The sequence below is a fragment of the Alligator mississippiensis genome, chromosome 2, assembly GCF_030867095.1.
Source record: "Alligator mississippiensis isolate rAllMis1 chromosome 2, rAllMis1, whole genome shotgun sequence".
NCBI lineage: Eukaryota > Metazoa > Chordata > Crocodylia > Alligatoridae > Alligator > Alligator mississippiensis.
The window spans coordinates 179,813,911-179,841,742 of NC_081825.1; the positions used below are offsets into that span (position 1 = coordinate 179,813,911).

The 27,832-nt window shown below is 47.5% G+C and overlaps 1 protein-coding gene and 1 long non-coding RNA gene across 8 annotated transcripts in view; one reads left to right on the plus strand and one right to left on the minus strand.

Annotated features, from left to right (window-relative positions):
- Positions 1 to 27,832, plus strand: part of LOC109282619 (syncytin-A-like) — a 61,250-nt gene that overhangs the window by 18,178 nt on the left and 15,240 nt on the right. Inside the window, exons 2-3 of one of the 4 annotated variants that reach the window (XR_009459982.1) lie at positions 14,955 to 15,073; positions 16,316 to 17,071. Coding sequence is in view for 1 of the 4 variants with exons in the window: in XM_059722516.1 (XP_059578499.1) it covers positions 8,551 to 10,035 (1,485 nt within the window). In the remaining 3 variants the exon portion in view is untranslated. The other 3 variants (XR_002089655.2, XR_009459981.1, XM_059722516.1) reach the window with 3 other exon arrangements.
- LOC109282617 (uncharacterized) overlaps positions 13,798 to 27,832 on the minus strand; it is a 79,716-nt gene continuing 65,681 nt past the window's right edge. For all 4 annotated transcript variants that reach the window (XR_002089649.2, XR_009459983.1, XR_002089648.2 and 1 more), the window contains one exon: positions 13,798 to 14,386. This is a non-coding gene — a long non-coding RNA (uncharacterized LOC109282617). The remainder of the gene's footprint in view (positions 14,387 to 27,832) is intronic.

Sequence of the window (27,832 nt, forward strand, 5' to 3'; positions counted from 1 at the left end):
CTCCCCCCACCAGGTCAGAGGCAGGCACAGCCAGGGGAGCTGGGGGAGAAGCCTCCATGGCTTCCCTGCCTGGATCCATCCCCCACCTGGCCCAGCCTCCTGGCACTTCAAAAACAAAGAAAAAGAAAAAAAGCCCCGCACTCACTAGATCTGGCAGTGGCGGTTGGGGACTCTGGGGGCTCATGGCAGAGCCCCCTCATGCAGTGTGGGGCAGTGGCGGGTAGCAGGGATCGTCCCCCCCACCTAGCAACCATGCAGCAGCTGCCGCATTGCACAGGTGCAGCACGGCTCGGCAGGGTGCTGCGTACTGTCTGGGAGCTGGGGCAACTCTGTGTGTCAGCCGGAACCCAGCACCGCTCAGCCCCAGCGAGCACCATGGGGCAGCTGCTGTGCAGGTGCCAGGTGGGGGAGACTGGGGGCAATCCCTCAGAGCCCCTAATCACCGCAGCTGCAGCCAGTGAGTACAGGGCTTTTTTTTTTAAGTGCCAGGAGGCTGGGGCCAGGCAGGGGATAAGGCCAGGCAGGGCAGCCATGGGGGCTTCTCCCGCAGCTCCCCTCGCCTGGGGAGAGGCAGGCACAGCCAGAGGAGCCACCCAGCTGTGCCTGCCTCTCCTCGACTGATCTGAATCACTGAATCTCTCCAAATCAGCGCCAAATCTTCCAAAGCTGATTCAAATGAATCAATTCAGGACAGTGATCTGAATCTCTAAATCGAACCACTGTCCTCTGAATCAGCCAGATCCAAATCTGAATTGAATACTTCCCTATTCACACAGGCCTAGTCTCTATACTGTAAAGGGCTATAGAGGTATATCTAGTTCCTTCCATAGCAATGGCAGCAGAGTGTATCACATGGCCAAACTGCTTCTGTGTGAATTGTTCAGTCTAAAGCAATCCTTTTGCCCGCTTTTGATATACACACCCCAAAACCAATTCCTCACATCTTTAAGAGGACAAAGTAGTCTCTGCTGAGTTGTCTATATGGCTCCAGAAACCTGAAGTGTCTGAGCTATATAGACAGCCACTTTCTAAATAGGAATCAGGTGTTAGGGAGGTAATTTTCTGTCACGAGCATGAGGCACTAGTGTCAGACCATACTAGCACTAGAGAATTAGTTGTGGCTCTGTGGCAGGTGGTGTGTGTATATGTGTGCAGGGGTTTAGGTTGTAGCCATGTTGGTCTAAGGACATAGGCAGACAAGGTTCCTTGGGTGAATTTGATATCTTTTATTAGACCAACCCAAATGGTTGGAGAATAGTTATTAAGCAAGCTTTCGGGTTCAAAAACCCTTTGTCAGGCTAAGGAAGCTGCAGCAGTTGGTGTGTGCTCTTCTTGGATGGAATGAAAAGTAAAGAAGCCAGGGGCTGGGCTGGGGAGTCAGTTGCCAGGCAGATTATAATGTATCAAAAATCCAACGTCTATGTTTAGTCCATGATCTCTAGTATCCAGGAGGTTGATGAAATGGAGCTCATAGGCTCCTCTCTGGGAAGTGTTGTGTAAGTTTCCCTTGAGGATCAGGACTGAGAGATTGGAGAGAGAGTGGCCCTCCTGTGAGAAATGTGCCCCCACCGGTAATTGGGTATTTCTGTTGTGGAATCAGAAAAAATATATGCCTTAAACTTTGATTATTTTAGTTATAAGATGACATAACCGCTTTGTGTAGAATTGCTGGCTCGGTACAGTAGAACAGATAAGGGCAAGTGTTTGTTCTTTGTAACTCTTCTGCAAATGCTTCGCTCACCGCGGCCTTGAAGGTAGAAAAAAAAAAAAAAGTATGTACAAAGTAGATTTCCAGGTGCAAGAAGGAGGTTTGTGAACTAACCCTATCTCCCCCATAATTCCCATCCTGATAACAGCAAAGAAATAATGAAGTAATATTATAGCCGCTTTTCATGCTAATTTCACTATATGATCACGTGAGTTGTAAGCGACTGTTAAAAAGTATATAAGCCTCCTGATTTTGCTCTTGGGGGGGGGACCCCTTCCAAGTGCTTGGGAAATCCATGTCACTTTGGAACTCCCCCTACAGCTGTAGTTTCTTTTGAATAAAAGCTTCTGCTGACCTGACCCAAAAGTACTCTGTGTGTGTTTCCACGACAATTCCTGGTGCCGTGACTCGGATCCAGAACACAGGCTGAGGAAGGAGGACCGCAGGCTACCCCCCCCCGAACCCTGAGGCGCCAAACTTGAGAGGTAAGAGACCTAATTCAAAATCTCTATTGGGGTTTCGGAGGAGGACTGCCTGTAGGCTCCCAACTTGGCCGTGGTAACTGGATCTGAACCTTGTTAAAACAGGTCAGTCTGAACCTTACTGCCGGCTAAAATTTTCTGTCTGGTAAAGGATCCCATTTTGTGTCTGGTAACGTACGTTTTAGGGAGAAACTGTTTGAGGCACCTTCATCCAACAGCACATCGGGCTTGTAGTTAATTAACTAAGGCGGTGTGGGGTAGGAGGTCTGGCTGACTGAATAAATGTGCATGTGTGTGTGTATTTAGAAATATGAGCCACTGACCAGGACTGAGACTACGGTTGGGCTCAGCCGCCCCAATTCTGCCTGACAGGGCAGTTTTGAAAGCAAGGGGGCCCAACTGGAACCTCGTGACCCAGTGGACAGGGCTTATTGAATGAATGTGTGTGTGTATTTAGAAATATGAGCCACTGACCAGGACTGAGACTACGGTTGGGTTCAGCCGCCCCAATTCTGCCTGACAGGGCAGTTTTGAAAGCAAGGGGACCCAACTGGAACCTCGTGACCCAGTGGACAGGGCGTCTGAGTGATTTTGTCTTTTCCAAACCCCTCGTCCCAGTAGCTTCTGCCGAAAGCAGGAGTGAAAGGATCCCTCTAGTGTTTCCCTCCCCATTTCCATTTTATGAGCCGGTGTCGGGTCAGAAGCCTTTTGTCTGGGCAGTGAAAAACTGCGAGGCAAGGCACTGAGCGGCCCGGACATCCTAAATAAGCCTCTCCTACGTCTCCCTGTGTGACTGAAAATGGGAACAAGTCAGTCTAAACAGGTTCCTGTCCCCCCTAAGGGGACTCCGGCGTACTTTATGTACACACACTATTCTCCCGAGACTTGCAAGTACCTGGATAAGTGGAACTGGTATACTAGGGATGATCCTGTGAAACATTTTCCACAGGAAGGAACATTTGATCAGGATAAAATAGTGCACTTGAGAGGGGCGTTAGAGTCCCGTGGATCCAAAACACCACAAAACCAGTGGGACGCGTTCTTTTATTGGTATGATGAAATGTCCAAAAGGCGGACAGAATCTCAAACTAGGAGCCTAAAAGACTCTCAAGAAAAATTAAAACAGCAGTTAAAAGCTGTTCGGGAGAAATTGGCTGCTCCCCCAAATTACACGCTGGCCACCGCTCCAATGTATCCAGCATTGCCCGGGGCGCCCCCACCACCGGAGCCAGCAGAGGATATCCTTGACCTTTGTTCGAACCCGGCTCTCCTGGGACTCCCACATCAGCAACAACCGGTTCAACATCAGGCTGCAGCCCAGGCTAGTGACCCATTAGCTGAAGCTCCTTCAGTAAATCCATCCACGGAGCTTAATAGTCCGGACTCATCCACCATATCTGCCACTCAATCATCACCAGTGTGGCAATTTACTCCTGGGTCACAACCCACCACAGGTGTATTTAGAAGAATGGGAATAGGCATGGAAAGATCTCCCATCAATCTGAGATCCCGAACTGCACAAGTTTACCCCCTAAGACAAATGCCAGGCATTGGCAACGATGGACAAAATATAGTAACTGTGCATGCACCCTGGACTCCAGGTGATCTCTACAATTTAACTCAAAAGTTCCCAAAAATCAGGGAAGACCCAGAAAAATTTCAGGAAGAATTGCAGACTGTTATAAATTGTTATAATCCAACATGGGCTGACATTAATCAGCTCATGCGATCCATTTTGCCCAAGGAAACTATGCTACGTCTGTACGCTGCCTGTACTTGGCCAGATCAAAACCCAGGGATTGGCCAAAACTTTATTGACAAGAGAAATGCTTTGGTTCAGGCAGTTCTCACAATTTGCCCAAAAAAGGCAGACTGGACCAAAATAAATACCTGTAAACAAAACAAAAATGAACACCCCAGTAACTATTTAGAACGCCTCAAACAGGCATTTGAACGATACTCAGGAATGGATAACCCAGTCGGAAATGCTAAACAAGCAATAGTGGCAGCATTCGTCCAGGAACTTAACCCTAAAATTGCTGAGAAAATTCAAACAGTAATTATTGGCTGGAAAACTAAAGATTTGACCGAAGTCCTTGCTGCGGCTAACCATTTTCATAACAAATTGGAACGGTCTAAAGACAGTGCCGAGTTTAAGTTAATGGCCTTACAGATTTCTCAGTTGCAGGGTCCAGGTAGAGGAAGGGGACGAGGACGGGGAAGGGGAGGCCCGGGTAGATTCAGGGGAAGAGATAGATCCTTGAGCCCACAAAACCCAGGCTATGGGAACCAATGTCATTATTGCAAGCAAGAAGGACATTGGAAATCAGAATGCCCCAACCGCCCCGGCCAAGGACCCAGACCCCAGCCCCCACCTCCACTTCCTGTCAATTTTCCCAGTGTTGAATAGGACAGCCTGAGGGACAGTGACATCATTGCTCCTTTGCTTGCTACTGACCAATCTGGTCCGTTTGTTGAATGCCTTATTTCTGGTAAACCTGTCTCCTGTCTGGTCGACACCGGAGCGTCCCGCTCCACACTAAAGGCTGCTGAGTTTCCTTTTCTACCTTATTCTCCTGAAACTGTAAATGCTGTCGGTATAGGCGGACAACCTATCCCACATCCCGTCTCTGAACCTGTCTCCATCTCTATTGGCCCTTTGTCTAAAAATCATGCCTTTCTTCTTAGCCCCTGTGCACCTGTCAACCTTCTTGGTAAGGACTTGCTGTGTAAACTGGGATGCGTGATTTATTGTAGCCCAGATGGTGTTTACCTTGAGGTACCGGAACATAGGGAAACCGAGCTTGTGGCTTTGCTAACCCAGGAGTACTCTGATTCTGACACTTCCTTCTTGCAAGAGGAACTGTTGGCACGAGTACCTCCACAGCTGTGGTCCACCCATGCGAATGAAGTGGGGCACATGCTGAGTGCTGAACCAGTGCGTATCATCCTGAACCCTGCCAAGCCACTTCCTCGTGTCCCGCAGTACCCCATCTCAAAGGAAGCTGAGGAAGGGATCAAGCCTGTCGTTTCCTCACTCCTTGAGCAAGGGATTATTGTCCCAATACGCTCCCCTTGCAACACACCTATCCTACCTGTCAAAAAACCTGGTAAAGATACGTATCGCTTTGTGCAAGATCTTCGAGCTGTAAATGCCGCTGTGTTACCCGCTTTCCCCGTGGTCCCTAACCCTGCCACTATTCTTTCCTGTATCCCTTCAGATGCTACATATTTCACAGTAGTGGATCTTTGTTCTGCTTTTTTCTCTATCCCCGTTCATAAGGATAGCCAGTATCTGTTTGCATTTACTTATCAGGGATTTCAATATACCTGGACAAGACTCCCTCAGGGATATACAGAGTCCCCAACCCTGTTTTCCCAGATCCTAAAAAAAGATTTGGATCCTATCACGTTCAAAGGGGGGTCCACCCTTGTTCAGTACGTTGATGATCTATTGTTAGCCTCGCCCACTTTAGAGGCCTGTGAGCAAGATACTTTGACACTCCTCACAGCTTTAGCTCAGAAAGGCCACAAGGCCTCAAAATCTAAATTGCAGCTCTGCAAGTCTAAGGTACATTATTTAGGGCATGATATCTCAGCAGGAGAACGACACCTTTCCCCTAGTAGAGTTGAAGCTATCCTCAACATTCCCAAACCTATAACTAGAAAACAGATGAGGGGATTCTTAGGTGCAACGGGTTATTGTAGACAGTGGATCCTGGGTTATGCTGCTTTCGCAAAACCCTTGCAAGCATTCACTCATGATACCACCCTGGAACCCCTCCCTTGGACTCCTGAAGCCGAACAAGCATTTGTGGTCCTTAAGCAAGCCCTCACTCTTGCTCCTGCTCTTGAACTTCCTAATTATAAGAAACCCTTTACCTTGTTTTGTCATGAACGGGAAGGAATCGCTTTAGGAGTACTCACTCAGCTGCATGGTGAAAAGCATCGCCCAATTGCATATTACAGCTCTGCCCTTGATCCCGTAGCTGCGGGACTTCCTCCTTGCCTCCGTTCAGTTGCAGCTGCTGCCTTGTTGGTTGAAAAGGCAGATTCTCTAGTTTTGGGACACTCTTTAACCGTTGCAGTTCCACATGCTGTGATGGCCCTTCTGCTCAAGGGCAAAACTCAGCACATTTCCAATTCCCGTCTTACTAAATATGAGAAACTTCTACTGTCAGCTGCAAATGTAACCTTAAATCGCTGTTCAATTCTGAATCCTGCGTCACTTCTGCCTATTGCCTCTGATGGTGAGCCTCATGATTGCCTGTCTATCACAACTCAATTGTTAACCCCTCGAACTGACCTCAAGGACATTCCTATCCCGAACTCTGACCTTGTTTTGTTTGTTAATGGTTCCTGTCTTAGAAATGATGCAGGCAAATTAGTTGCGGGATATGCAGTATGCACTCAGTATGCTGTTTTGGAAGCCTATTCTTTACCCCAAGCTCGTTCTGCTCAAGTTGCTGAACTCATTGCTTTAACACGTGCTTGCATTCTTGCAAAAAATCAAACCACAACCATTTATACTGACTCTAAGTATGCTTTTGGTGTTGTTCATGATTTTGGACAAATCTGGAAACAAAGAGGGTTCCTCACTTCATCAGGGACCCAAATCAGTCATGGTTGTTATGTAAAAGCGCTCTTAGAAGCTGTTCAATTGCCTCTTGCTATTGCTATTGTTAAATGTAAAGCTCATGAGAAACCGTTTGATGATGTCACACGAGGAAATGATCTGGCAGACCGTTCTGCCAGAAATGCGGCCCTTTCTGGCCCACAGGCTCCTAACTCTGTTTTTGTTTGTTTTTCAGCAGACCAGTCTCCTTTGGCTAGCCTTTCAAGTCTGGCCCTTCTTCAAAATCAGGCCCCAAAAAAGGAAATAAATGACTGGCTGCGTGCAGGATGTTCACTGCACCCCGACTCTCTCTGGCGCTCCCCGGACGGCCGCCTGGTGGCGCCTAGAGAGCTTTTGCCACATCTTGCTCGTTTAACCCACTCTGTGGCCCATACGAGCAAAGGAGGAATGATTGCTACAGTACAAAGAAATTGGTTTGCCCCAAATTTTCCTTCCATGGCACAACAGTACTGTAGCTCCTGTCCCATCTGCTTAGCTCACAACATTGGGCAACGGGTAAAAACGACACCCGCAGCCCATCCCCCTCCATGGGGACCGTTTGTAAATCTGCAAATTGATTTTGTGCAGCTACCTAAGTGCTGTTCTTATGAATACATTCTTGTTATTATTGATGTGTTCTCTGGATGGGTGGAAGCCTACCCATGCGTACGTGCTGATTCCATCACTGTAGCAAAGAAATTGCTCAAAGAATTCATCCCTAGATTTGGATTGCCTCTCACAATAGATAGTGACCGTGGCACCCATTTCACAGGACAGATAGTAAAAAACATCTGCCAAGCACTCAACATACAGCAACACCTACACTGTAGTTATCATCCACAGTCAAGTGGTGCTGTAGAACGTAAAAACTCTGATTTAAAAACGCGCATTTCGAAGATTTGTGCTGAAACAGGCCTCAAATGGCCTGATGCACTGCCCATTGCTCTTATGCACATTAGAAACACTGTTAACAGAAAACATGGCCTAACCCCTTATGAAATACTCATGGCACAACCCATGAGGATGCCAGCTACACCACCTGTTGCCCCTCACCAAACAGACCTACAATTAACTGATGAAACTGTACTAAATTATTGCAAGGCATTAATGAAGTATGCCAGGTCTGTTCATTCACAGGTCCAAGAAGCCTTACCTCAACCACCGGATGTTCCCTGTCACAACCTCGAACCAGGGGATTGGATCTACGTAAAGGTCTATCAACGGAAAAACGCACTTCAACCCAGATGGAAAGGACCTTTCCAGGTACTTCTGACCACTAATTCTGCTGTTCGTTGCCAAGGTCACCAAACGTGGACTCACGCCTCGCACTGCAAGAAGGTATCACCTCCATTGGACCCCGAAGCAGCTGTATTCCAACCAAGGTTGGGATCTTTCCCTGAGGCCAAGGACAAAGACCCTCAGGACCTCACTCAGGCAAGTGAGGAGCATCAGGGTGCAAGTGCTAGTAACCTCTCCCCTGCACCCAACACCTCAGCCCAGCCGGATTCATCAGTTGAAGAACGAAGATATCATCTTCGGCCTCGAAGAAAGTGAATGCTCCCATTCGGAAGATCACCACCTCGATCAAGACCAAGAGCCGACATTATCAGTCCTTTAGGTAACTTGAGCCCAGAGGACGAAGAAAGACTTTGGCTGCCATCCTGGGTTTGGCTGGTAGTGTTCTTTTTCTTACTGGTGCTGGTTATGTTTGTTGTTAAGATTCTTTGTCCCTCCTGTATCTAAAAATGGCACTGATATCCTTATATATCACACTTGGGTATCTCAGTATCACCCAAGGGGGGTGGGAGAAAAATTTGTATTTGCAGATCTCCCATGCGGTGGCTCAAGCTGGAAATAAAAGTGACTGCTGGATATGCTCTCACAGCCCAGCACACCTACACCAAGGAATCCCAATGATCGGAGTACCAATATCCCTCCAGCAATGGGGAACAATAAACGGCGGCTTCGTTAGACACTACTCGTTAGCTGCCCATCGATCCGCTCCTAAAAAATGGAGGGCCGCCCCTGCTAACTGGATAATCTCCCCAAGAGTAGAGGCGCCTTTCTGTTACAGATCCAACAACACCGGAGCTTATAATAAAGCCACACCTGTAGAACACTACCCTCATTGCCTAACTACTCTAGATTATAGCCCTAGTAGCACCAGTGGAATCCTGTTGGGTAACGTACCCTCTCTCAATTGTACAGGATTCATGGTCTACAACTTTTCTAAGGAACCTCATGTTGCTCTCATTGCAAACAGATCAGAATTTTACATTCACTCCAATTTTACTTCTTGTAATATATCTCGGTCCAGCAGAATAACAGCTGAACGTGGACCGTCCTATACGATGCATATCAATCGAAAGTGCCGGATAGGGCACAACAACTGCCGAGATTTGAGTACCCTTTCTGCCCCAGGCCTTTACTGGCTCTGCGGAAACAGGGCTCATAAAATCTTGCCCTGGAATTGGGTGGGGGCATGCACTCTTGGACGTGTTATCCCTGGTTTCGAAATGCATAGTGCAATATATCTGGAACAAGTAAAAAATTTCAACCATCACATGAAAAGGGCGGTTAACCCCTTAGCTACCAGAAACACAGGGTTCCATCGATTTGTGAGAACCTTCATACCGTGGCTTGGAGTAAGAGAATTGGAACTAGCCATAATTAACATTTCAGCCACAATGGAAGCTATGGGAAATGCCACTGCGGATGCAATTCAGGCTCTGCAAAAAGAGATCTCCCAGATCTCACAAGTAACTATACAACACCGCATAGCCCTAGATTACCTATTGGTATCCCAGGGAGGAGTATGTGCCTTAGTAAACTCCACCTGTTGTGTCTATGTCAATCAGGACATGCGAATCGAAACTAACATTCGCAAAATCCGAAATCAGTTAAGGGTCCTACATCAAGTGGCCTCAGAAAATACTGACTGGGGTCTAGAAGAAATGTGGTCTTGGCTAACCTCCTGGCTCCCAGATTTCGGGGCCCTTGGCAAGAAAATCCTGTATGGAATATTGTTTGTCTTGATAGTTCTGATAATGTTCTATGTCTTAATGCAACTGATCCTCTGCTGCGTGAAAGCCAGCAGGGGAAGTTTTAGCAAGGCAAGAAAACCCACAGCAGAGTCTAGAATAATGGTGTTACAAAAGTGTGAGCAGATTGAAAGAAAACATGAAAGGCTGCATGATGAAATAGAGGGGCTCATGAGAATGGAAATTTAAGGCTAAAGTGAGACTAAATAGTCTCAAAGGGGGGGGCTGTGGAATCAGAAAAAATATATGCCTTAAACTTTGATTATTTTAGTTATAAGATGACATAACCGCTTTGTGTAGAATTGCTGGCTCGGTACAGTAGAACAGATAAGGGCAAGTGTTTGTTCTTTGTAACTCTTCTGCAAATGCTTCGCTCACCGCGGCCTTGAAGGTAGAAAAAAAAAAAAAAGTATGTACAAAGTAGATTTCCAGGTGCAAGAAGGAGGTTTGTGAACTAACCCTATCTCCCCCATAATTCCCATCCTGATAACAGCAAAGAAATAATGAAGTAATATTATAGCCGCTTTTCATGCTAATTTCACTATATGATCACGTGAGTTGTAAGCAACTGTTAAAAAGTATATAAGCCTCCTGATTTTGCTCTTGGGGGGGGACCCCTTCCAAGTGCTTGGGAAATCCATGTCACTTTGGAACTCCCCCTACAGCTGTAGTTTCTTTTGAATAAAAGCTTCTGCTGACCTGACCCAAAAGTACTCTGTGTGTGTTTCCACGACACTGTCTTTGATGGATTTCCGGCGTGCATTCATTCTGGAGCGCTGTTGTTGTTTGGTCTCTCCTACATATCTTCCATCAGGGCATTTGGTGCATTGGATGAGATATATCACATTTCTGGAGGTGCAGCTGTAAGATCCAGGGATGCTGCTGGCTCTGTTGTGGGGTGTAGTAATTGTGGGGGGGGGGGGGTGGAGATGTGTTGGCAGGTTTTGCATTTCTTGTCATGGCATGGTCTGGATCCTTTTGGTGTGTTCTGGGCTTGAGGAAGTTTGCTTCTGGTGATGAGGTTGGCGAGGTTCAGTGCTTGTTTGAAGGCTAGGATGGGTGGCTCTGGGAAGATCTTTTTAAGAATAGGGTTTCTTTCTAGTATGGGTTGCAATGTGTGCACACGCATTCATGCATGCATACAAATCATGGTTGCCAGGAAGGGCAGCACTTTATAGACTTGGGTAAATCAGATAGATCTAAGTCTGGTGCTCCCTTGTGAAATCTGTTTGATACCCTCAGTCCAGGTCGTAACAGACCATATAACCATCTGTACAACTGACATTAATTGGAAATCTCTTGGGCAGCCTCAGCAGACAGCCTTCAGACTCAGTGACTTTCTGAAATATTGTCAAGAAGGGCAGTTAGAAGAAATGACAGGGAAACACAGGGGAGGCTGGCATGCCTGCTGCCTGGGCTGTACTTCTTTGGTAGGTAAGATGCAGGATGTCTCTGTCTAGGTCTGTCAGTTTAGCTCTGTTCTGTAGCACTGTGGTCACTAAAACTGCTTGGTTAGCTTATCACATCTCCATCTGTGCTCTGGGACACAAAAATCAGAGCAGCCAAAACACAAATAGATATGGTACATGTTTTTAATTGGTGGAACCTTTCTTACCATGCATGAGCACAACTTTCACATGTTCATTGTTAAATGTGAAGGACTAAATGCATCTCTGGTGCATTACCCAATTAGACTTTGCAGTGGTCAGTAACCACCCCAAGGCAGAAGGACTTAAAAGTCTCTGTTCTGTCATGCCCTTCTGATTGCCCTGAACATGCCAAAGTTACTATCCCCCACATCACACTTCCCTTCTCAGCCAGTGCCAAACAAGACTTTTACAGCACACATTTCCAAATAGACAATTTCAGCCTCCTATTAAACTTACTAACATTGTTCAGTTCACCACTGAGGTGCCTCCACTTCTCCTGGGTTTGTATTTCTCTCTTAAAATACTGGGGCTGCTTTTGTGAGGAAGGGTCACGTCCATGAGCTCTGGCAGAGGTGTGTCCTAAGGCTCAGTTGTCTTAATATGATGTGGTTTTTGCTTACCTGAGACCATCCCAGGCAAAATCACAAGCTGTATGCACCTTCTCTCTCTCCTCCTGGAAAGAGTCACTCCCTTCTCAGTATTTATCCACCTAGGAGGAGACAATCTCATTCGAAGCTATGTCTGTTGGCAAACATTACTTTAAGATATGCACTGTGAGGTGTCCATAGAGTGGTGGTAGATCCTGGAACCTGAAATCATATTTACCTTGTTTGCTTGCTAGCTGTAACTGTCTTCTTATACCCAGTTCTCAGCTTTCTATTGAACAAAATGTCTGCAGGTTAAGAATCACAGATGCCATTCCGTAACTGAATAATTATCTGCACAGATTAGATTTTGATTTCACAACAGAATCTAATTTTCAATAAATACTATATTATTTTAACATGCTCTCCTACCAGGCCATTGGACTGGAAACCATGGGGATCAGTAGTGATAGATCTAAACCCAAACTCTTATTACAAACTGCTTAAACCTAGGCCCGTGAATTAGAAATGACTATGACAGGTACATCGTGTCCAGCAAAAATAGATTTGATGTACACACATTACCTGTTTATCCATAGCATCTTGTATCTGGTAGTAAAGCTGTAGGAGAAGTAAGAATAACCCAGAATAGGTGCATGAGGGGCAGGGCATGGAGAGGGTGTTTTGTTCATTCAGCCGGTGTGAAAAAAAAACTGGGCCCATTTTGGTCCAGCAGGCCAATTTTTCCTGCAGCAACAAGGTACTTTTGTTAGAGCTGACCTGTCTTACTGGCACATATGATAATATAGCTGTTCATTTGAGGCCAGCAAAAGCATCTCTGCCACTGATTTTTTTAAATTCTAAATGTCTTCCATGCATCCTTTCTAACATAATTTTCTGTAAAGCCCCAAGGATCACTATCCTGGTATCTGTAAACAAAATCCCATTTAGGACTGAAGTAACTGAGAGCTCAACTATAATTTGGTGCTAGGCCTGAGAACCTGGATCATACTGTCCTGGCTACTTCCTGCTAATAGCCTTAATTGGTGGCTGCTGCTATTCATGCTGAGCTAGTTCATGAGTAATCACAGGTCTGTAAACAGATTTTTTTAAAAATCTATAATAAAATTTATGTAGATAATGTTTAGCTCTGAACTTTGCTTCACTGAATTTTTGTCAATTGTTCCATCAAGCACATCTGCAGCAGTCAAATCTCTTCCAGCTTTTTCTTTGCTCTGCAAATCATATGCTTGTAACCAGAAAAATAATTTCTATATTCTTGATGAAGTGTTTACCAGGTACCTTATGTTTGCAATAAGGAATAGTTTACAGTCAATGTTAGCTAATGTTGGTGTCTCAGAAATAAAGACAGAATATTTGACACCCATAAACCAAGGGCCAGCAAACTTTTTAAGAGAAGCAGGCTGAAATCATACAGCTCGGTTTGAACCAGGCTAGCATTTCCAATCTGACCACAGCTTCTCTCCAGCACCAAATTGCTGTTGATACATATGCATACATGGCCAAATGCTGGAAAATTCCCCCCTCAACTGAAATGTGTTTAAATTGCCCTGCTGCCATTATCTGGGTTTCATGAGCCAAGTGAAATCACTTGCCAGGCCAGATCTGAACCTTGGGCCATAAGTTTCTGATCCCTACCATAAACCAACACCAATGCCTTCTTCATTTGAGTACATTAACACTTGAGTTTTACTTGTGCTTGTGACAGATAAACTACTAATCTCCTGTTCTTATTTTCAGTAATAAGATGATAATGAATATAATGCAGTCATTGCATGCACTCTTTCCTCTAAATGTAAGGGTCTGACAAAGTTTTGGGTTTGGTTTTGTTTTTTTACTTTCTTTCATTTTTAAAGTGCTTTCCTGATTTTGGAATCAGGACTTGTGGTAGAGATGATATCTTTTATTAGACCAACTAGATTTTTGCAAAAAAAAAATTCTTTAATTGCAAGCTTTCAGGCACAAACACCTTTCATCAGGCATAGGAGAAAAGATTGTAAAAGTTCTCCTGTGTAGAAATAAAAGTTCATAGTTCATAGAAGAGTTGAAGGTGTGGTACAATCTCCTGTTTGGACCAGTTCATTTTATATGCACATTAAGCTCAGAGAAAAGTTGGAATAGTCTGTTTACCTCAATGTTGTTTGGTAGTAAGCAGGATGTAGTCGTATTTCCTTCTGGTTATGGTGTTTCATATTTCACAGAGGAGTAAAAAGTTGGCATGCTCTTCTGGGTAGGCATTTCTTATGTGGTGAGGTGTCTCTGAGCTCTGTGATGATGCAAATTACCTTGAACAAAGACAGCAGAAGGGTCTCAGATTTCAGGTGGTCAAATTTGCATCCCCTTGTACAATTATGAAGATTTAATTTAAAAAATCAGCTAAAATTCGATATCTTCCATGTGTCAGGTACCCAGGTTGTAGCCGTATTGGTCTAGAGGCAAAAGGAATCAGGACTCATGGTAGAGGTCACGTCAGCTTCTTGATTTTCTGTCTTTGTTCGATTAAGCCTGGGTCATATCACAAGATAAACACAAAACAAGATTACAGTAAACTTAAACCAAGGTTCTTTTCTTATGCAGGCAGTGGGAAATGTCTTTATTTTAAAGGAGAGTTCCTTTTCCATCAGTGTAACCAAATCCTACTATTCAAATATCGTGAGTCAGGACATGACATAACATGAGGTTAACTTAAAAATCAGGAAATAAAAAGAAAAGGTTTATGGGTTCACAATGCTTTTTATTTGGCTTTTGGATTTTGAACCTCTTCAGACCATATTTTCAAGATCTTTTTCAATAGCCACAATAGCTAGAAATGTCAAAAACAAGCAAACAAACAAAAACAGAAAATTAAACTTCTCTTGCAATCACTTGGCTCTAGGAGCTGGAACTTGAAGGAAAATACCAAGGTGTCACAAGATTTGTGATAAAATAAGAAGACCTAGCAACCTTGCTGGGTGTGGATGTCATCTTCTTACTTATCAGATCTGAACCTCTTTATATTCCATTCCTGCTTGCTGGCAGCAGTGCCCAAAGTACATTTCTTTTGTTTTTGACTTCATTGCTTTTTACTTCACAGAGCCAATACAGCTAAGGGAGACTGTGATGGAACCTATTGACTGATGTCCAGAAAGGCTTGCTAAATTTTGGTCACTGACATCTCCATAAACCCATTAAAGACAATGGGGCAGCACAGATGTAAGTAAATTCAGAATTTGTCCAGTAGAATTTTTGTTACCGTTAAGCATAGATATGAGTAAAAGTGTGTAGCATAACTCCCCTATTCAAGATGAGTATGTAGGTCTGGCACTTAAACCTTTCTTTGCTAGTGAACAGGTCATGTGGAAATAACTGAGCATCAATAACCTTTGGTGCCTTATTAAAATCACTATTCAGGATAAACGTACTTTAATACAACTGTACTATTATTAATTATTGCTGCTCATCTGTCCAGTATGTGGATGCTTTCTTCATGGTTTGCATTAGGAGCAATAAATCATCTTTTGCAATCTGTTACCACATCCTGTAACAACATTAAAAACATCCACACAGAGAGAGTTATCACCTGTATCTCAACCGATAGGCACCAAGCAAGGAGTTAGGAGCTGCGGGACAAAAGGAGATTGTTGTAGGGTATTCTGAAAGTGGCTGGCTGGAGGTTCAAGTGTGCTCCTAATGGGAATTAATTGGTCTTTGTTACGCAGACCACTTGGCCTTAGTGTCCCACCAATTAATTGCGTTTCACTTCAGACTCAAGACAACTGGCTTAACACATATGCATCTGTGAGTCAGAGAGGGAGAGGCAGTTTCTAGACCTGTCTGTTCAGCAATTTGTACATCATAAAAAAGCACATGTGCAGTATGGGTGTGATAGGCTCTTGCTCAATAGCTGTAAGGAAGGTGGGCAGCCATTTCCTGTGTGAACTTGACTCTGGTGCAAAATGCAGGTGCCTAGCTCAAAGCCACAAAGAAAGGGGGTACAGGGATTAGGGATGAAGGCAAGAGGAGAATTTCTTAGCCATCTGCAAATGAGTGTGTGTTGCTTGAACATGTTTTCTGACAAGGATCTGTATGTACGGCTGTAAAGAAACTCAAAAGTGATAGTACTTGAAATTGCTGCAATTTGCCCACATGGCATTAATGTAATCTTATATGGTGACAGGAGGGGTCCTGATGGGGGCTATGGTGCCTCCTAGTGTAGCAGAAAGCCCCCTTTTCCTCTTGCCTGCATTTGCTCTCCCCTCTTTGAATATGTTTCTCTTCTACCTTTTCTTCCTTCCTCTTTCTTTCACTTTAAGATAAGGAATTGTGTTTTAAAATTTGTATGTGTGCATTTTGTATCTCCCCTTGTATTTAGGTATTTTTATCTATTTGTGTGCCATGGCATTACTTTTGTAGCTTATATTTTATACTCCTCACTTTTCAACTAAATGTGTTTAGTTTCAGAAATAAGTTATACATTGTAACAATGTTAACAAGGGCAGGAGTCAAACTGCAGCTTCCCTGTATCAGGGGGGCCCCTGAAAGAGCCAGTGAATCAGTGATTGAATGCATAGCAGGCAGCTATTAACACCTAGGAAAACCACAGATCAACCAACTGAAGAAATCAATAGGAGACAATGTAGCAATGGGGAATTCTCTAAACATCGCTGTTCAAGGGCTAGAAGCCCTGGTCTGAGTTAATCAATGCCAGGGACCAACTTTTGGGCTGAATATCTCCAGATTGACCGCTCCCAGAGCCCTATTCAAAATTCATCAACGGACTCACAAACCTGCACGTACATGCGGACGACCCCTGGGGCTGCCAGATGCCATCCAGTAGCCACCGAGGGGGAAGTCCCACGAGGGTCAATGACCCCTGGATTGGGCAAACCTGAAAACTGGGGAGTCACCAAACTCTGCCAAGGACAGATAAAAAAACAGTGAAAAGTGACCCTCAGTGGCACCCTCTTGATCTCCAACTTGACCAGCACCCGACCTGTCCAGCTAGAAGGACCAGCCGGCGACCCCATTCTGGAAGATAACACCACGCTGGAAGAAGCCTCGACGGCAGACTCCAGCGCCTGTGGGATAGGTATACCTGACTCTTGTAGCTCGCTACTGTGTGTGTGTGTGGGGGGGGGAACCAGCCCCAAGGTTTATGATTTGACTTCATTACAGTGTTTCAATCTGCCTAATAAACCAGAATTTTAAGGATCCCGTGTTGGACATTTGGAGCCAACACTAGAGGCCACTCCAATCCTTCCCCCACTGCAGTTCCTCTGTGCAACCCTTTCTATCTTGCCTGCTACTCCTTGATGTTCCTTCAGGATCAATTGGGAGACTGCCCCTGAGTCCCAGAGAGCTCTCACTGGTGTCTAACCAACTAAACCAAACTCTCCTGGTCTCTGGGCCCTCTGCCAACTAAATGAAACCTCTGTGTTCTCTGTGCACTTGTCTTGTGCCCAAATGGATCAACTTGTGCCCTGCTGGCACCACTCTAAGTCTGCGGTCACTGCCTGTACACTAATGAAGTCTTAAGGGCTTTTAATATTGGTCTCCACCCTCCCCCATAGCTTTTCAAAAAGGGAGGAAGGAGGACCCAGGAAAGTGTAGACCAGTTAGTCTTACCTCAATCCTGGGTAAGCTTTTTGAGAGAATTATCCTGGTGCATGTGCACGAGGGGCCAGCAGGGGAGGTTATGCTTAGGGGCAACCAACATGGGTTCATTAGAGGCAGGTCCTGTCAGACCAACCTGGTGGCTTTCTATGACCAGGTCACAAAATCCTTAGATGCAGGGGTAGCAGTGGATGTAGTCTTTCTGAACTTCAGGAAGGCCTTCGACACTGTCTCTCACGCCATTCTCATTAAAAAACTAGGGGACTGTGGCATCGACAGCTACACAGTCAAATGGGTCACTAACTGGCTGGAGGGCTGTACCCAGAGTGGTGGTGGATGGGTCTTATTCGACCTGGAGGGATGTGGGCAGTGGACTCTCCCAGGGCTCGGTCCTTGGACCCGCGCTGTTCAACATCTTCATCAGTGACTTGGACGAGGGGGTAAAAACCACCCTATTCAAACTTGCTGATGGCATTAAGATGTAGGGGGAAGTAGGCATGCTAGAAGGGAGGAATAGGCTGCAATTGGACCTAGACAGGTTACAGGGGTGGGCAGATGAGAACAGGATGGGTTTCAACACTGACAAGTACAAGGTGCTGCACCTGGGGAAGAAGAACCAGCAGCATACCTACCGGCTGGGGAACTCACTTCTTGTCAGTGCAGAGGCAGAAAAGGATCTTGGAGTCATTTTTGATGCCAAAATGAACATGGGCCGACAGTGTGGGAACGCGGTCAGGAAGGCCAACCACACCTTGTCATGCATCCACAGATGCATCTCCAGCAGGTCCAAGGAGATTATCCTCCCCCTCTAAGTGACACTGGTCAGGCCACAGTTGGAGTACTGCATCCAGTTCTGGGCACCGCACTTCAGGAGGGATGTGGATAGCACTGAGAGGGTCTAGAGGAGGGCCACCCACATGGTCGGGGGCAGCAGGGCAGGCCCTACGAGGAGAGGCTAAGGGACCTGAACCTGTTCAGCCTCCACAAGAGAAAGCTGAGGGGGGATCTAGTGGCCGTCTACAAACTAGTCAGGGGGGACCAGCAGGCATTGGGGGAGTCCCTGTTCCCCCAAGCACTACCAGGAGTGACTAGAAATAATGGTCACAAGCTGGCAGAGGGTAGATTCAGGCTAGACATCAGGAGGCCCTACTTCACAGCCAGGACGGCTAGGATCTGGAACCAACTTCCAAGCGAACTGATGCTGGCTCCTACCCTGGGGGTCTTTAAGAGGAGGTTAGACGAACACCTTGCTGGGGTCGTTTGACCCCAGTACTTCTTCCTGCCATGGCAGGGGGTCAGACTTGATGATCTGCTCAGGTCCCTTCCGAACCTACCAACTATGAAACTATGAAACATCCATTGCTTGCAGGTGTCACTCTTGTTATCCACCTTCCTGTACAGGCTTCAGTCCTCTTGGTCTTAGCCTGCTAGTACCTTTGGCTGTAGACCTCTAGCCTGGGCACATTTACTCGTGCCTGGCTTAGAGCCTCTCTCTGTCTCAGGCTCTGGTCCTCTTGGTTGTGGCCTGCCCCTGTCTCACTCTCAAGGCTTAGGCTTGGACCTCTTGGCCTCAAGCCCCTTCCTGGTTTCCACCTCTCTTGAGTTCCAACTCTACTAACTAGGCCTTCAGCCATCTCAGCTTTAGCCTTATCTTGCATGCCACTGCCCCTTACAGGGTTCAAAATCCTGAGTGCCACTTAGGCATCCCTGCATGGCTTCCTAACCACCTCTACAGCTACCATCCAGTCCTCCAGTTTAAAGCTAACCATTGGTGATGCATAGGGGGTACACGTGCACCCCCTGAGATCAGCCACACCCCCCCTGGAAGCGCCAGCTGCAAAAATGGAAGTGAGCTTCTGGTTTTGCTGGCTTTGCCACTAGCTCAGCAATCAGCAGCTGGGGGATCGCCCTCCCCCAGACTCAGGAGGTACCAGTCACCCATGGCTAAAACAGAAATGCAAGCAACTGCTTCAAACTTAAAATACTCAAGGTCCCCTCTGGGTCATCATACTGCTGTCAAAGCCATCTCCTCATTCACTGGTTCTCTCAGTTCCTGGGAGTACCTGACCTGCAGCTTCCTCTCCTTGCCAGCCTGAGCTGGCAGAAGCTCTCCTCCTTGCAGAGCTCAGGTCCATGCTGGCCCCTCTGCCTCAGGAATCCAGGTTAATATCCCCTGAGCTCCTCCTCTTCCAGCCAGAGGTGTGCCCTCTCCACTTAGAGACTTTGTACATGCCACAAAATTAGCCTTTAAAGCTGCTTAAATGCCCTTTTGCACCACTTTAATGGCATTGCTGTTTGCATGCTCGGTGGGATATTTCGGTTTAATGGTGTTGCTGTTTGCACGCTGGGCAGTGTATTCTGCTTTACATGACTTTGTAATGTAGCACGATAAAATACCTCTGAGGTGTTTTAGTTTGTTACCCGGGGGGCTGGAAGCTGACATGCTTGGGGCTTGGTGGGCTTCCAGCACCCCCCATGCACTGTCCCTGTTGCCTTCTCCCGTCTCCAGCACACTCAGCTGCAGCAGCCGGTCCAGGCAGGCAGGCTCAACTGAAGAAAAAAAAAGCAGGGAGAAGCCTGATCTTTTTTTTTTTTTCTCTCAGAGCCTGCCTGCCTACCTGAGCTGCTTCCATCTGTGGCTGCTGTGGGGCAGGTGTTTCCCTCCACAGTTGTGGCACCCCCTGGGACTGCCCAGGCTGGGTGCCAGCAGGCAGGTGCTGCCTGGGGGGTACTGATGCCACCGTGGAGGGAAGTACTGCCCCCCCTGCAGCCGTGGAAGGAAGCACCAGGCCCCCATGCAGCTCAGGGACTGCTCATCCCCCACTGGCAGCTCCCCCCACTGCAGGAGAGGCAGGTAAGGATTGGGCCCCCACCTTTATGTACTTGCCATGGGGTTTAGTTCCATTTAATTTTTCCTAAATTGAAGCAGTGGAATTGGTGTGTTTTTAAAAACCCACCCTTTCAATTTAGGGAGAACTAAACCAAATTAAGTCCCCATTGCGTGTACAAGCACCCTTAATGAGCAGTTAACTGCTATTCCCCTGGCTAAACTGCAGTTATTCCCCTCCTGCCCGCCCTGGGCTCTGCCCTATTGTCATGCAACTAGCTTTGCAGTAGGCACTTGCAACCCTACCCATCCCCGGCTGCCTACTCTCCAGCAGCTAGCCCATGTTTAGCTGCCTGCACCTGCCTGTGAATCCACCTGCAGCAGCTCTTCTCTAAAGTAGCAGGAGCCTCTGGCTCCCTGTTTCATACCCCTACTGAATCACTTGCTCCCTCTCTAGGCAGCTCTCATGATCCTTGATGTGTGCTGCTTGAAACTGGGCACAATACTCCAGATGAGGCCTTACTTCATAGATTGTATGTATGACACTTCCATTTACACATCCCAGTATCCTGTTTGCCTTTTTCTTTTTTTTGTGCAATAGTGACATTGTTGACTCATATTTAGTTTGTGATCTGTTATAAACCAAAAGGCATTTTGCCACCCTGGGCCCAAGCTTGTTACCCAGCAACCCTGCAAATCTCTTCCTTCCCTAGGGTAACCACCTGTCCTTAGCTAGATGGGACAATCCCAAAATTTAAACATCAAGTCGCTATCCTGAGCTGAATAACTCCGGGACAGCATTTGTCCTGGATTCCCCTCAACACAAGGAAACCATAGCAACTATCATCCCAGTATGTGCAGGGATCAGAGTTTTCCATTCACCCCACAGAACCGTGGGAAACCATGGGTTTACCCTTGCAGGCTGGCAGAGTCCCAGTCTGCATGGGGCTGCTTGGGGCTAGGGGGAGCCTGCATGGCTGGCAATATAGCCAGGCAGCAGCGGACAGTACCTCCCTCAACTGCCTGCAGGTAAGTCTGTGAGGAAGAGAGGAGACATAGGTGATGTGAGGGGTGGGGTGCAGATTGAGGCTCCCATGGTGAGGGAGGGAGTGAGGCAGGGTTGGTGGCTGGGCCTGGGAGCACTGCCCAGCCAGGGCAAGGTATGGGGCCCAGGGCTGGGGCAAATATGCGTGGCCTTGGGGCCTGGCCAGGGAGCAGGATGGAGCCACAGGTGGCTCATCTTCGGGGCTAGTAGGGGGTCTAGCTCCCCATCACTGCACCCACTCTAATGGAGGGGGGATATGGGTGGGGCACATGCCCCACCAGATTTCCATGCAGAGTGGATGCAGGCTACCTGCTGAGGGTTCAGGGCTCCCCGCCCTGCTGCCCTCCCCACAGGAGCCTCTGTGGCCCAGTGGGCAGGACCTAGTGCAGGAAGGCAGAGCAGGGTGGGGAGGCTCGGTGCTGCCATCACCAGGAGCCCTGCGCCAACTGTATTGCTACGGCACAGTGCCCCCTGCCCACCTGGCAGCAGTGGAGCTGGCGGCAGTATGGAGTTGTGCCCCTTGCCCTGCTGGGCAGGCAGGGAGCAGCTTGCCATTGCAGCTTGGCTGGCGTGAGGCTCCAGGTAATGGCAGCATTGAGCCTCTCCACCCTCCTGCACCGGGTCCCGGCTGCTGTCCCACAGAGGCCCCTGGGGGGAAGGCAGTAGGGCAGGGAGCCCTGAGCCCTGCAGTGAGCAGCCTGTATCCTCCCTCACTCCCCATCTGTTCCTCTTGGCTCTGCTCCAGCTATACTGCCTGTGGTGGTAAGGGGGGGTGGGACAGACATGTGTCCTGTTTCTGCATTTTAGAAAAGTTGGTCACTCTATCCTTCCCTCCCCCAGCCTCCCAACCCCAGCGCTCCAGCAACTTTCATTTCCCTCCCTTCAGATTACCCAGGCCCTCTGTAGCAACCATAAGCACAGGCAAGACAGAGCAGTAGGGAGGGCTGTGGAGGAGGTTGCTGTGGAAAGGATGGGTGGCTCTGTGCAGCTATATGCTACTACCCAACCCTCTGTGCTTCCCCTGGACTAGGCTGGACCGTCCTGGGCCAGATCCAACCTCTTTGTGGGTCTCAACTAGACCATGGGCCATAGATCGATAATTCCTGCCCTAGATCCTTCCTCAAAACCTGCTACCTAGCCACTTGTTCACCATCTCACATTTGTGCAATTGATTATTCCTATCTACATTTAGTACTTTGCACTTGTCCTTATTGAATTGCTTTGTAGCTATTTCACACCCATTCTCCAGTTTGTCAAGTGTTTTTGAATTCTGATTCCAGTCCACATGTGAGGGAGGTCAGGCATTGGACCAGGGTACCTAGAGGAGCTGTGGAATATCCATCCTTGGAAACTTTCAGAAGCAAGTTAGACAGACCTTTGGCTCGAATAGTTTAGTCAGGGCTGATCCTGCCTTGAGCAGGGGACTACATTAGAGGACCTTGTGAGGAGCCCTTCTAGCTCTACTTTCCTATGATCATATGATCCTAAAGTGCTTGCAACCTAACCCACCTTGGAGCCATCTGAATATTTAATAAGTGTACTCTCTATTCCAGGGGCAAATAAGTAGGGCTGTGCAAAATTTCACCAACAGTTTTGTTTCGATGCTGTTTCAACGTTTTGCCCATAGGCTATAATGGGGAAGGTTGAAATAGCCTATAATTTTGCCATTTCTGGCCAGAATTTGAGGAAACTTGCAGAAATGGTAGCCCCTTCTGAGGGCATAAAGCGTGCCAAGTTTCAAGAAGACAGGTGCAGGAGGTTTGGAGAAACTGCACCCCAAATTCTTGAGAGCCAAACTTGCGTTGTGTGTGTGTTAAGCCACAGCAGGGTCAAAACTACAGGAATGCTAGCCCCTGCTGAGGCCAAAAAGCCTGCCACTTTTCAGGGAGATAGGTGCAGGGGGTTTGGAGAAACTGCATCCCAAAATCCTGAAAGCAAAACTCATGTTTTACTCTTGACCACCATTTCTTTCCCTTGCAAGCAGAAATTCCCTACCTTCAACATTTAGACATCTCCAACCAAAGACACCTTCACTTGCTTCATGTATTGCCCCTTTCAAACGGCATAGCTCTCACAACTCCCACATAGGACCAAGTACGGGACCTGGGAAATGTGTTCCAGATCACAGGGAATCAACGTGAGGAAGCACAGGTGATGAGCGTAGTACATAGGGCAGACTTCCATCTGAAGCGGCAAATACTGGCCAGAGGACTGCAGAAACAGTGAAGAGAGGTGAGAGGGGTGGGAACTGGCGGGGAGAGGGTCAGGAGCACTATAAAAAGGGTCATTATGGGGTAGTGGTACAGCCCTGAAGAGAGCTGGAGTCAGGAACAGAAAACTGTTATTTCAGCATGCTTTGCTCAAAGCCACAGGTTAGATAAGAACCTCTGCATCCTCTGGGAGCAATTATAGAAACAGAAATATTTTTCATTGGTAGAAACACTTGTAGCTGTGGTTAGTCTGTAGGAAGTCACTGTCCTCGAACCAAAGAGATTTACTGCACTCTTTCCCCCACAAAGTCAGTTTGCCTTGGCATGAGAAACCCCAGAAGGAAGGAGCTTAGAGCTTAGCAGGGCAAACCCCAAGAAAGTAAGTGCCTCCCCAGGTGACACATCTTGATCCCAGGGATGTCCAAGGGCAAAATGCCCATTGCTTTAGTGAGGCTAGGTCAGTGGTTCTCAGCCTTTCTAGGTATGAAACGTGCCTCTTTAGACTCAGGGCACTCCTTAAACAATGCCAGCTCTTAATTTTCATTTGTTTTCTGACTACAGAAAAATAATAAAGCAGGTCTTTTATTGCAAAGAATTCAGAAAGACCACGACACAGGTCAGAATGTTTTTGACGCTGTGGATTTCTGTTTGAAATCTGGGTTTATCTTGTGAATCATGCTTGTGCACTGAACAGTAATAACATTGTGTGGCACCCTGAAAAGGGTCTCAAGGCACCCGAGGGGGCCATGGCACCCTGGTTGAGAATCACTGGACTAGATGTGATTACAGCAGAGCAAATCAAGCCATGCCAAATATGTGAGAGAAGGGGAGCCATAGACCCCTGCTAACTGCTTTCTGGGCCAGATCCCTGGCTCACAAGCAGACTTTAGGGGTAGCTAGTCACAGAGTACATAGGTCATTTCCTTTACTTGTTAATAGCTACAGAATGATTGGCTTTTGCATGGGTGGTGAGCCAGGCATGACATGTCCTTTGATGAATATTGGTAAAGACTGTGAACTGCATGGCATGCCAGGCCTGAATGGTGCAGCCCCATTCTCAGAAGACCAGAACACTTGCAGACATCACGATCTGTATATTGAGTACACAATTATATTACTTATTTCAGCTCAGACCAGATGTAGTTGTGAAGTCATCTCAGTACACATAGCCAAAGCTCAGAAATCAGTTTCCTGCCCATACAGAGATAGTTATGAACCCAAATCTCTGCATATGTGCACTAGGTATCCCTTCCACAAATCCTCTGATTTTAGGACCAGGCAACAGACCTTGTACACAGGGGAGAAGCAGTCTGTTTGTGACCATCATGTCTACCTGGTAAGAATAAAGAATAGAATAATAAGAAAAGAATAGTAAGAAAAGAAAGAAGAGGGAAAGGCAAAAAGAGAGGAACAGAAGAGGACCAGAGAGGAGGAAAACTGATAAAGAGAACTCTGGGTGTTGGGGAGGTCCAAGGAAGTAAGGTAATTTGTATCAGCCAGGGATCTGCCCCAGAAAGCAGTTAGCAGGGGCCTATGGCTCCCCTTCTCTCACATATTTGGCATGGCTTGGTTTGCTCTGCTGTAATCACATCTAGTCCAGTGATTCTCAACCAGGGTGTCATGGCCCCCTCGGGTGCCTTGAGACCCTTTCCAGGGTGCCACACAATGTTATTACTGTTCAGTGCACAAGCATGATTCACAAGATAAACCCAGATTTCAAACAGAAATCCACAGCGTCAGAAACATTCTTACCTGTATCGTGGTCTTTCTGAATTCTTTGCGATAAAAGACCTGCTCTATTATTTTTCTGTAGTCAGAAAACAAGTGAAAACTAAGAGCTGGCATTGTTTAAGGAGTGCCCTTAGTCAAACAAGGCACATTTCATGTCTAGAAAGGCTGAGAACCACTGGACATCCCTGGGATCAAGATGTGTCACCTGGGGAGGCACTTACTTTCTTGGGGTTTGCCCTGCTAAGCTCTAAGCTCCTTCCTTCTGGGGTTTCTCATGCCAAGGCAAACTGACTTTGTGGGGGAAAGAGTGCAGTAAATCTCTTTGGTTCGAGGACAGTGACTTCCTACAGACTAACCACAGCTACAAGTGTTTCTACCGATGAAAAATATTTCTGTTTCTATAATTGCTCCCAGAGGATGCAGAGGTTCTTATCTAACCTGTGGCTTTGAGCAAAGCATGCTGAAATAACAGTTTTCTGTTCCTGACTCCAGCTCTCTTCAGGGCTGTACCACTACCCCATAATGACCCTTTTTATAGTGCTCCTGACCCTCTCCCCGCCAGTTCCCACCCCTCTCACCTCTCTTCACTGTTTCTGCAGTCCTCTGGCCAGTATTTGCCGCTTCAGATGGAAGTCTGCCCTATGTACTACGCTCATCACCTGTGCTTCCTCATGTTGATTCCCTGTGATCTGGAACACATTTCCCAAGCCCCGTACTTGGTCCTATGTGGGAGTTGTGAGCGCTATGCTGCTTGAAAGGGGCAGTACATGAAGCAAGTGAAGGTGTCTTTGGTTGGAGATGTCTAAATGTTGAAGGTAGGGAATTTCTGCTTGAAAAGGAAGGAAATGGTGGTCAAGAGTAAGAAGGAACAGATAAACATGCTAAGGCCTCTCTTAGCCCAGCTGAACAGAAAGAGGCAACATTATCGGTTGAACAGAGGAGAGGAGGAGAGTCATTACATCCCCCTTTTTTAATCTCTGCTCGGGCCTCAGAAAATAACAAGTTTCAACTTTGGATAGGATGACATGAATAATCTGGAAAAAATTAGCTTCTATGAAAAGACAAAGAGACAGAAAGAAAGATTTGCCAGACATGATGTCAAAATCTGTGATATTAGATGAGACAATCAGGATTCGTTGTTGCAGTCCAGGAGATATTTCAGGGAAACAGAAGGTTTTAAAATCCCTTCTTTGTACCCTGACTGAATACTAACCCCAGCACCGAGGAAGAAGGCTGAATGACTCACGTTTCGTACCACAAAGACCACATGCCTATTGTCTCCAGGGACACATGGATTTACGTGATCTGTCTAAAGAAAGGCAAAATGAATGCAGCTGCTTAGTTATGAAAACCCTGATGTGCATTGGTGAGGCCCTGGATTTTTTCAGATTGTAAAACCTGGGTACTGATCAGAGTTAAAACAAAGAGGGCATATCCTTGGTGGCGGTAATTCCACCCAGCTCCATGAAGACGGCAGGGCCAGGCTAGTTTCTACCAGTGGAGGAGCTGGCCTCTGAGGCTTGAATCCAGAGCTGCAGCTGCAGCCCATGTAGCTGTATGGACTATTCATGTACTAGCTCAGGGGCTGGTAGCCCCACAGCCTGACTGGGACGAGTGCTATGAGCCCTCCCAGAGCCCCACAGCCCTCGCCTGCAGCCTGCAGACCCCGGCTCCCACTGCCTGCGCTTCTTCCTCAGCACCTTCCTCCCTGCACATATAGGTCCTCCCCCTTCTGTGGGACCCCTACCTACAGCTCAGCCCCCGGCCAGGCATAGCCCAGCTCCCGGCCACCTGCTCCAGCCCCACCCACCCTTCCTCCCCCCACACCCCCTTGCCCAGCAGGTCAGTTGGGGGTGTGGGGGAAGGAAACAAGGCTCCTGTGGTGAGGGAGGGAGTGGGGCAGGGGCAGGGGCAGGGATGGGTGGGGCCCGGGCAGGCCAGGGGAGGGTCGGAGTCTGGGCAGCTCATCCAGGCACATGGAGGGCCTCCCACCACTGCACAAACCCCAGCAGAGGCCTGGGGGGCACGTGCCCCCCGATACATGCATGGAGCAAGGCAGCTGCCACTGCACACTGGGCTTGAGTCCTGGGCTTTGCACCCCAAGCTCCAAGCTGCAGTCAGGCTTCAGGCACAAAAAGCAGCATGCAGCAGCAGCCGCCTTGCCCTGTGCACAGCTTGGGGGGGCATGTGCCCCCTGGGGCTCTGCCAGGGTGTATGCAATGGCAACCCCCACCCCCGTGCACCTGGGCAAGCCACCTGGGGCCCCGCTCACCCGGTGGCAGGGGATGTGGAGGGGGATCTTCCCACTCACCATCCTACTCACCCTGTTGGACCCCTATGGCAGGGGGTGCAGATCAGTTCAGCCACGTGCATCCTGCTACTCCTGTGTCCTGCCACTCCCAGACTGCATCCCGGCTGCTCCCAATCATGAAGCCTCTAACAGTCAATCTCAGTGTGGGGGAGCTAGCCCCCCTATACTGAGATCAACTGTCAGGGGCTGCCCAATCGACCCAACTGGTTGGTTACCACTGCAGTAGATGCTTTAA